General features: G+C 61.8%; 1 protein-coding gene across 2 annotated transcripts in view; it reads left to right on the top strand.

Annotated features, from left to right (window-relative positions):
- Positions 1–8,107, top strand: part of CRTC1 (CREB regulated transcription coactivator 1) — a 74,501-nt gene extending 66,394 nt beyond the window's left edge. For both annotated transcript variants that reach the window (XM_007461066.1, XM_007461067.1), the window contains 4 exons: positions 2,042–2,190; positions 5,748–5,834; positions 6,455–6,635; positions 7,896–8,107. In XM_007461066.1, the coding sequence (XP_007461128.1) occupies positions 2,042–2,190; positions 5,748–5,834; positions 6,455–6,635; positions 7,896–8,107 (629 nt within the window). The remainder of the gene's footprint in view (positions 1–2,041; positions 2,191–5,747; positions 5,835–6,454; positions 6,636–7,895) is intronic.
- Positions 8,108–10,667: the final 2,560 nt, after the last annotated feature.

Raw genomic sequence — 10,667 nt, forward strand, 5'->3', positions numbered from 1 at the left:
GGGGGGGGGGCTTGTGCAGGAGGAGCCCAGGGGCTGTGGGAGACCCTCATCAGACCTGCAGGAGGAGTGTCAGGGTGCCTGGCTTTATCTGCAGCCACCTTGAGGCTCCACTTAGAGGCTAACTTGGCCAGGGGTTGGGGCTGAGGCAAACACTGCCTGGGGCTGGGAGCTCAGTGGGGTATTCTCCCTGGAATCCTCAAGCCAAGTTTGTCACCCCGGTATAGATGGGGAAACAGAGGCACAAGCAGGGGTCAGGTGCCCCAGACTTCACCCAGGACGGGCCACCCCACGTCTGGCTGCCAGTCCCTCCCCCATGGCCCCGATTGCCCCCCTCAGCCCTTCCCACCCAAGACACGGCTTCCTCGGAGGCAGGGAGAACACGGAGCTCTCAGGGCCTCGGGAACGGACTTCTGAAAGCCATCCAGGGGGGTGGACATGAACTTGGAGGAGGAGGAGGGAGGAAGCCAGTTCTGTGGCTCACACAGCACAGTGCCCTGGGCCGGGGGCCTGCAGCTCAGCCCACGGGACCCCTTGCCTGGGGCCAGGCTCGGGGTAACAAGTGCTAGGCTTTGACCCCTGCACCCCAAACCTGCCTGCTTGTTCAGACTTTCAGCCAGGTTGCCCTGATGGGAAGGGGGTGGTCACAGTTACCTTTGGCCACATCCAGAGGAACAGGGACCCACGTTTGGGGCCCAGCCAGCCCTCTCCACTCACTTGGCCCATGGCTGCCAGCCCCAGGATAAATGTCATCAGAACATCATGTACTCTGTGAAGAACAGGGCCCCCCACCCCCACCCCGGGTTGGCCAGGGCGGGCAGGTAACCCAACAGGTAGAAACCCACATTTCCAGGCTGCTCTGATCCCTCAGAGGGCAGACCTCAGGGGTCCCCTTGGATGGGACTGCACCCAAGCCTTGCCTTGGGCAGAAACACAGCAGGTATGGAGGTGGCTCTAACAGTGGGGCTGCCTGGGGCACCCAGTTCCATGACACCCTGCCATGGCGGTGCCTCTCTGTGGACCTGGGGGGACATTGGAGACATGGGCTATCCAGGCCAGGCTCTCGGGTCAGGGCGCTGTTGTCGGGCAAGCCCCTCCCCTCCCGTGGGAGCGGTGGCTCCCTCAGGGCTCGGGTTCCAGTGGCCTCGTCTGTGAGTTTCTGTAGATCCACCCAAGCGAGGAGACTGTCCCTCTGATCATTTTCCTCTTTCCAACCCGAAGAAGGCCTGAGCTGGTCGTGGCCAAGTGACCACGCTGGTGTCTCTGACACCCACACCCTCCTGCACGAGCCCCCTGCCCCATCTGGGCTCAACCCCCATCCCAAACTGCTCAGAACAGGCTGCTGAGGAAATGAAGGAGACATAGCACTTAGGGAGCCCTGGGCCGGTGGCTGGGTCTCATTGAACAAGCTCAGAGAGGTCAGGCAGCTTGCCCAGAGGCACACAGCAGGGCCTCACTGGGTAGGACCAGAGCAGGGTCTAAATCCAGGTCCTGGCCTAGCCCGTCCTGCCCCCCAGGAGTCTGATGAGAAGCCAAGACATTTTGTCATTCAAGTGAGGAGGTGGCCGTCCTTTGGAAGTCTGTGGACAGCATAACCCGGCGGACTTGTCCCAAGCAATACTAGTGATAGTGACTGCCCGGCGCCAGGAGCCCTGCAGTGTGCCCCAGACGGCCTTGGCTGTTAGCCCGAGGGCATCTCACTGGCCCTGGGCCTTCCCTGTCCGTGCGGGTGTGCGTGTTCACACGTGTGCGGCTGTGTGCACACATACGTGGGTGTGGTGTGCGTTCGTGTGAGTGCTCTAAAACCTGCTGAGTAGAACTGATCCCTCCGCCGCTCCCCAGCCCCCCAGGGCGATTCTGTGAGGCTGGGTTCCGTGCTCTCTGACGGAATGCCCCCACCCCTCCCAGAGTTGGGTTTGGAGGTAGGGCCCCTTGAGGCCCTGGGCTCAGGTGCCCTCCTGCAGGTGCCCTGGGCATTCAGCTCACCTGAGGGATGGGGGCCCTGCCGGGGGTGTCAGCAGCGAACAGCCAGTCCCGGGAAGCCAGGCTTGGGGCCCCGCGAGCATCCTGACCTGTCTGTCGTCACAGGCGCCGGCTCTGCAGCAGTACCGTACTAGCGCTGGCTCCCCAGCCAACCAGTCTCCCACCTCACCCGTCTCCAATCAAGGCTTCTCCCCCGGGAGCTCCCCGCAAGTAAGGGACGCCGCCTCCCCTCCCCGGCCTCCCCCACTCCAGCCTAGCTGGCACCCCCCCACATGTCCCCCATCCACCTGTCCGTCCGCCATCTGTGCCTCCCGTCTCACTCCACCCCATCTTGTTCACTCCACGCCATCTTGTTCACTCCACCGGGGTGGGGACCGGTGAGGGGCAGCCACCCTGGGCAATGGCCAAGGAGAAGGCACCCTCTCCCGGATCTGTCACATTCCCTCGGCGCCTCTGTGGTCCACGCCAAGCCCCAAGTGGGGTTGGCGGGCTCCCCATTTGCATCGGTGACGTTGGTGTCGCCTTCGCCCCAGCTCTTCACCCCGTGGCTGGGATGCCGAGCCCAGTGTGCGGCTCAGAGCAGGCATCGAGCAGCCAGTGCACCCGTCCCCACCCATGTCTGCCCGCCCTGAGGCCTCCTGCTTCCAGGCTTCTGGAGGTGGAGGCGTGCTCCCCCTGCGTCAGGGTGCAGCTGAGGTGACGGCCAGCCTGTGATGGGGGCCCTGACTCTTCAGCCCCCTCCGCCCCTTAGGATGGCGTGTCTCTCGTCTTCAGACCCCCAGCACAGGAAGCAGCCCCTCCAGTGTCTTCGTCCTCTTCCCACAGATGAGACTGAGGCTTGCCCCAGGCAACAGGCAGGGCTAGATCATGTCTATCAGACTCAGGTTATCCCTCCATACCAGGCACCACAGGACCCCGATCTCTGACACACACACACACACACACACACACACAGACACACACACACACACAGACACACAGACACACACACAGACACACACACACATACACACACACACACACACACACCCCTCTTGGCTCTGCTCCACCCATGGCTGCATTCTGTCCGGAACCTTCCATCAGGGGAGAAGGGGTTCCTGCAAAACTGACATCCAGGCCCCAGACTTCTTGCTGTAGCAGCAGAGCCTCCCCAGGACCCCACCACCCCATCCCCAGAACGTCACCAAGCTGAGAAACCTCAGGAGCTACTGCAGTGCCCACGACCCTGAAGTCTCCTCAGCCAGGGGAAGATAGGGCCTTATCTCCCGGGTGGAACAGGGGGAGGAGCTGTTCCTCCAGGCAGGACGTGTGCTCCCTTGTCCCCGGCGACATGCCCCGCTGTCCATCTCCCAGGCTCGCAGCAACGCACTCCGAGCCAGGCCCTGTGTGTCAGGACAGTAGGCCTAGCCCTCAGGGGACCTGAGGCTGTTCTCATGGCTCACTGATACAGGAGGGGCTCTCCCAGGGCGCTCCCTCCACCACCCACGGCAGCCAGGGGTCCCACTGGGACCGTCGGCATGCAGCCCCCCACTCCGCACAAGGCAGGGAAGGTGCGGTGAGCTTGGGGCCGGCCGGGAGTCAGCCTGGTGTCTGCACGCTCTCCGTCCATCCCTGTCGGCTCTGAGCTCTCGCGTCTGGTCTCCTCACGTGGCGCTGAGGGGACGCGGGAGTGGGAGAAGTTGGTCCAGGCAGGGGAAGCGATAGGGGTTGCCTGCCCGAGGTGGGCAGCCCTGCCTGGGGCTGGTGTACGCGAGGCAGGAAGGGAATTTAAGGGTGGAGCAGATCGCTCTCAGGAGAGGTTCTCCTGCACCAAAGTGGGCCATTCTGAGCGGAGAGCATGTTGCTGTCTCATCAAGCCCGTGTCTGTGTGTTGGTTTGTCCGTCCGTCAATTGGGCACTGGCCAGGGAGGCAGGCTGCTCACTCAGATGTGAGGATGGGGCCGGCAGGCTGTCTGGCCCCAACCAGGGGCTCGCTGGGGGGCAAACCATGGTTTCCCACTGCAGCTGGATCTCTGGGGACACATTCATCAGCCCCGTGGGCCTGGGTCACCCCACACCTCCCTGGCCCAGCCAGCATCTCCCCTGGGCGCACAAGGCAGCCTCCTTGCCCCACTTGGCCCCAAGCGGATGTCACTTGTCTCCGGCTGCACCCTGAGCCTTAGGCAGCTAGAATTGGCTCCTTTGTGCTGCCTCCTCCAGCCCCAGCCCTTCCATTCTGAGCAGACCTTTCTGGCAAACCCTCATGGTAGCTTCACAAGAGAAACCATATCTGGGGTCTCCTGTGTGGGCTGGGCCTCTCTGGAGTCACGGCCATGGGGACAGGGTCAGGTGCCCCAGAACAGCCTGCCCCCGGCCTCAGCCTCCTTCACAGGTAAACCCAGCAACCTCACAGCCCCCTTTTCCAAACCTGAAGCTGGAGATTTTTAGGGCAATTGTGGCCTTTTTGCCACATTGTCTTTTTTGCTTCTTACTCCTTTCACATTTTTAACTCTTTCCTGGTGTTTGAATGGAATGTGCATCCCCAGGAGCCACCGCACCAGCCGGAGTGACTGTCCCTTTCTGTGGTCAGTCCACTGAACACCCGGAGTGGCTGAGGGCTTTGTGGCCAACTTCTCTCTGGATGGAGGCCTGAGAGTCAGGCTTTGGCAGTTGTCAGAGAACGCGGGGACCTTTCTAGAATAGAGAGCTCAAAGTGGGGAGGTCCAGGGCCTGTGGTCCGTGAAGACTCTGACCTGGAAACGGCCGCAGGGGAGCGACTTCTGCAGGCCACCCTGTTCTACAGAGGAGGAAACAGGCCAGAGCTCCCAGCCTCGGGGACGCCGAGAGCCCTGGGTGGGGCATCTGTTTCCCCAGGGCTGTTGCCTCCGGTGGGTGTGACCTGGTGACACACATGGCCATCCCTTTCCTCCCTTCCACATCCTGCCAGACTCTGTCCTGCCATCTCCCCGGCAGCATCTCAAGAATGGGCAGGAGCTCCACAGTCCTATTCTTGGCATCTTCACTGCCTCAGAGGATCCCCAGCCCCCTGCTTCTCTCCCAGGGGCAGCCCCCATCCCTCTGCCCCAGCTGGCATTGGGCAAACAGGAGTGGGACTGCCTGCCATCCCCCAGGCCCCAGGGCCTCGCGGGCAGACAGGCAGCCACGGCTGGACAGGTGGTCAGGGGCTTTCCGTGTACCTGTCCCGTGCTCACTGTGTGTACCCTTCTGCCCATGTGTGTGTGGCCTGCTGCCTGTCCCGCGTCTCCCATGTCTGACAAGGTACGCATCCCACCCTGAACACCCAGAGTATCTCCCGCCTTGCCCCACTCACACAGTTTCCTCTGGGGCCTGTCAGGTGGGGTTCCCGGTCCCTGTGGCCCCTCGTCTTCCATCTGACGACAGCGGGTTCACCCACACCTGAGCTCTTGGAGAGGAGCTGGGATGGCACTTTGGGGGAAGTTGGGCGGCAGAGGCCCCCTCCCCAGGAGCAGGCGGTGGAAAGGAGCAATCATCCCGAGAGCAGGGGTGCACCCCTCCACCCCAGCGGGTGTGGGCTCTCCCAGGAGCCCTGAGATAGATGTCATCAGCCCCTCATGTCCTGAGCGTCTTCCAGGAAGTTCCAGAGGCCTCCCTCCTCTCCCAGCCCAGGCCAGTGGTGAGGTCCTGGGAGAAGGGTATGGGTGCAGCCAGCCCGTGGGAGAACCACCCCCCCGCCAACCCCATAGCAGCCTCACCCCCTGCCTGGTTTTGGGAACCCTGACGACAGTGGGCCTCTCTTCTGTCTGCAGCACTCTTCCACCCTGGGCGGCGTGTTTGGGGACTCATACTATGAGCAGCAGATGGCGGCCAGGCAGGCCAATGCTCTGTCCCACCAGGTGAGCAGGCGCCCACCGCAGACGCTCGCCAGACCCCGCCCGCTCCTCTGTGTGAGCTTCTCAGCCTCTCCAGTCTCCAGGCTGCAGAGGCCCAGGCCCTGGAGGCGGTGGCTTGGCTTGGCCTCTCCTGGCGTTTGCACCCTGCCCACAGAACGAGGCCGCCAGTGGAGGGGGAGGAAGGGTGGGCGGTGAACGCTGGTAGGGACGGGCAGTGGCTGTTACAGCGGTGCCTCGATGTGGGCTGTGCACGTGGGTTTGCCGGGAGGTTGCAGTGGCTTTGCGTGAAGGCCGGGATTGGGGGCGTGTGGGCACGGGAGGGGTTGGCTGCTGCCTGGAGCTGTTCACTCACTCACTTATCCATCCATCCATGCATCTATCCATCCATCCATCCAGCAAGCTCTGAGGGGGCCGTGTGCCGGCAGGCCCAGGCAGGTTCGGAGACGGGGAGACCCCAAGGCAGAGGGACTCATGCTTGGCAGCCCCAAGTGTACCTTGGCACGGGTGCTGGCCGTCGCAGGCAGGCCGGCCGGCCAACCACGGCCAGCCAGCCAACCACGGTCGGGGTCCCAGGGTGGCCAGCTCAGGGGGCTGGCCTCACACCTGTATGCTTCCTCTCCCAGCTGGAGCAGTTCAACATGATAGAGAATGCCATCAGCTCCAGCAGCCTGTACAGCCCGGGCTCGACACTCAACTACTCACAGGCGGCCATGATGGGCCTCACGGGCAGCCACGGGAGCCTGCCGGACACACAGCAGCTCAGCTTCCCCAGCCACAGCAGCATCCCCAATATCATCCTCACAGGTGAGAGGCTGGGGGAGATGGAGTCCGTGCCCTGCAGGGTGAGGCGCGACGGGGCTGAGGTGTCCCTGCCCAAGGAGGCCAGAACCCACCAACCTCGACTCACTGCTGGGCTTACAGGACACAGGCTGGGGGGACGCACACTGGACCCTGGACCAGGTGTCCGGTGTCCCAGGCTCAAGAGTGAGAACAGGATGAAACCGGTCACTCATCTAGCCCTTCACCTCCTGCCCAGTCCCCTGAACCCCAGTAGCTGAGCATGCCGGGGATGCATGTGACTGTGGGGTGGGCCCTGCCTGCTGGGGCTTGTCCTGTGCAGCTGACAGACATGTAAGAGCTCGCGCATGCTGCGTCGGGCCTCCCCAAGCGGCCTGAGCACAGTGCCCAGGCACCCAGGCTTGCGCACGCGCATGTTGAGTGAGTCTTCTCTCAGCAGAGCTCAGACCCTGCAGTCCCCCACCCCCACCCTTCGTCATGCCCCTGAAGGTTCTAGGTTTTATCGAAGACGGAGGCGGTTTCCTCATAAGCCAGGGCTGTCGGGGAATTGAGGGTGAGATCCTCTCAGCAGTCCCCACTGACATCTCTAGGATGGAAGGGGTTCCTGCCCAGAGCTCCCCACAGCCGGAGTGCAGACCCAGTGCCTCCTCCCCGCCCCAAGGGTCTGCAGGAGATGCTCTGGGTGCAGAAGCCTTGGCCTTGGAGGATCAGGCCTCTGTGATTGTCCAACAGCCCAGAAAGAACGAAACTTTCATATCTGTTTCCCAGGTTGGGAAACTGAGGCCCAGGATCTCACCACAAGTAGAGGAAGGAGCCAGGTGTGAACCTGGGTCTCTGCAGGGAAACCCGGGCCTTCCCCCCAGCCCACAGGGAGGCCCCTGATGCACATGGAGCAGACTGCCTGGCAGAACCTGGCAGAGCCTGAGAGGCCCCTGCTCCCTCCAGGTCACACTGAAGTCTTGTGTCGCAGCCCTCATCCCAGGGCTTTCTGGCCCTGGTACCCCGACATCTGGGTTGGGACCGTCCCGTGTGCTATGAGGTGTTGAGCAGCATCCCTGGCCTCCACCCACCTGATACCAGTAGCATTCCCTCCAGTCGTGACAACTAAAAATGTCCCCAGACATCGCAAATGTCCTTTGGGGAACAGACTGCTCAGGTGAGCTCCCTGGTATGGCCTGAGCATTGATGGGAGCCATGGAGGCGCAGAGTTGGGGTGCGGGGAGTCAGGGCCAAGCTGAGCCTTTTGTGTGTACCCCCCACCCCCAGTGACAGGAGAGTCCCCTCCCAGCCTCTCTAAAGAACTGACCAGCACGCTGGCCGGGGTCGGTGACGTCAGCTTCGATTCTGACAACCAGTTCCCCCTGGACGAACTCAAGATTGACCCCCTGACCCTGGACGGACTGCACATGCTCAATGACCCAGACATGGTCCTGGCCGACCCGGCCACCGAGGACACCTTCCGGATGGACCGTCTGTGAGCCGCACGCCCGGCACACGGCCGCCCAGCCCCCGGCTCCATCACCCCACTGGTCAGTGGTCCCCACGGCGTCTCCCCAAGCCTGGGGACGGTGGCGCTCCGTCCCTCGCAAACGGCCGAGCTTGTGATTCTGAGCTTGCAATGCCGCCAAGCGCCCCAGCCCACCCGCCCGCCCACCCCGGTTGTCCCCCTCCCGCGTGAGGCCGCGTGTCGTCGCCCCCGCGGACCCTCCCTCCCTGCTCTCTCATCCCCCTGTAAGATGCGGAAAGCGTGCTGGGCAGGGCCGCCGGCCTCGGGGGGCGCCGTGCTCTGCGACGGTGGTGGGATGAGGTGCATCTTGCGACTGTTGTCCAGCTCTCACTGCCTTCCTTTGTCCCTGGTCCCCCCACCCGCCCGCGCCCCCAGCCCTTGGTTAGGTAGCGAGCCAGCCCCACCCCGCCAAAAGGAGACGGCGCCGGGGGCGGGGGGTGGGCGGACATGAAGTGGAAATAAACACTATTTGGACTGCCGTCTTTTATATTTCTGAGCACACACAGAACACTAGACTCCATCCCACAAAGGTGGGATGTGAACATGTGAACGGAGCATGCGAAGCAGCTAGATCTCCCCTGGGGCCCAGTAGGGAAGCCCATGCCCCCGCCTCGCCACCCCAAGCTGGGCCCCTCGGTGGCCACCTTCGCTGTGAAATCCCCACCCAGGCCTGTCGGGGATGCACGTGGAGGCGGGGATTATTTTTAGGGGGTTTTGCGACTTGTTTCCATCTTTCTTTCTCTGTACCGTGGTCACTGTTACTGTTATTTAAAGAATGGCCGGGGCGGGGGGTGCGGGTGGAGGCGGCCGGGGCATTTTTTGGTTTGTTTCTTTCGGTTTGTATTTACATTTTGGTTGTAGATGAATAACTGACTCCTTCAAGCCAACACTTGCCTGAGAGCATGTCTTTATTCTAGAAATCCAACGTTATAATATTTGTAAGCTAACTGGAAGCGGTCTGCTGCCTGCCCGGGTCTGAGCTGCATCTCCGGCCTTTTTACTTTTGCTCCGTTATCCCAAAACAGAAGGACATGAGTTGGGCTGGGCTCGCTGGCCTGGGTGGGCACTCTGGCAGAAGCTGGCAGCAGCGGCCAGAGGGACCTCTACTCTGATCCCTAACAGATTTCTGGGAAGGAGCCCCGGCTTCCATCAGGGGTCTCGTGAAGACCCAGCTCTGCCCGGCCTTCCCAAAGGTGCCAGCCAGTCCTCAGGGCAGGCCTGTCCTAGACCCTGTGGCTGGCGGCAGCAGCTGAGGCCCCTCTGTTCTGAGATGCCCCGGAGACGAGCCTGTCCTCAGCAACCCCATCCCGAGGACCAGCCGACATTCATCCCCTCCCACCATCCCGACATCTCTTTCGTAGCCCTTCCTGGCAGGGCTGGATTTGGAGGCAAAGAGCAGTGTGCATTTTAGTGGCTGGTTTCCAGGTGCTTCTCAGAGTGACGCAGGAGGCCCAGGTGACCATCCATCGGGGCTCACTGGCGCACCAGAGGCCATCCGTCTGCGCTACAGGCCCTGCGAGGGGGCGACAGGGCTGGCTTTGTGTTCTGTCAGTTGCTTTGGAATAGGAACGTCCGTTTCATTCCCTCCGACATCGCATCTCAGAGTTCTTACTTGCTCCTCCGCCTGCCAGCAGGGCTGGCACCTCCTGCCTGGTGCGTTTCCGCCTCCGTCGGGGTCTTGGGAGCGCCCACCTCTCTCTGTGGGAGCCAGATTTGATCCTAGCGACCATCCCTCTCTCTTGTTCCCTGGCCGGGCTCTTAGCACGTGGCCAAGTGGCCGCGTGGCCCCACAGACGGGAAGCCCCCTGTCCTCGGTCACTTGGCCTCCGCCGCTGTTGTCTGGACTGGAGTTAGGTTTAGTGTCAGTCCATCCAGGTCAAGGGCCCGTCTTCTTTCCAGGGCTGGGGGCAGAGAGTGAGGACTCTTTCTTTTTTTAAAGAAAAACTACATGTATGTACATAGAAGGGTTTGATTACCATTAGACTTGTATGTAGAACTTTTTTTAAAAAATGGCCTTAATAAAATTACAAGCAACCTTCCTGGATGCAATTTTCCAACAAGGAGTTGGGGACCCCGTGAGGGAGCCCCGTCAGCCCACATTTCCCATCTGCCCAGCACTGGGTTCTTGGTGCAGATGGGCAGGGAAGGAGGGGCTGTCCAGCCCCATGGCCCGTTTCTAGCATCCCTCGGCCAGGAGCACAGGTGACACTGTATTAACACGGCAGCCTCAGCCCGTGAGGGGCGTAGGTGCAGAGCTTTCCCGGGGAGGGGATCCAGCCAGGAGCCAGCGGCCAGGCGTCCTCAAAGGGTTCACTGCCCACTCCTGGACCTGGGCAGGCCTCTGGGGGTCTACAACAGGGGATTTGGGGTTTTTTTCTTAAATATCATTTCTCTACTAAATATTGAATATGAATTGCCAAGACTTTTAGAAACAGGACAGCTTAAGGGAATCAGCCCTTTGACTTGTGACGTGAAAATACTGTGATTTCAGGCGAGCTGCGCCGTGAGGGGTGAGCTGGAGCCCCTGCGTC

The sequence above is a fragment of the Lipotes vexillifer genome, unplaced genomic scaffold (assembly GCF_000442215.2).
Source record: "Lipotes vexillifer unplaced genomic scaffold, Lipotes_vexillifer_v1.1 scaffold469, whole genome shotgun sequence".
Taxonomy (NCBI): Eukaryota; Metazoa; Chordata; class Mammalia; order Artiodactyla; family Lipotidae; genus Lipotes; species Lipotes vexillifer.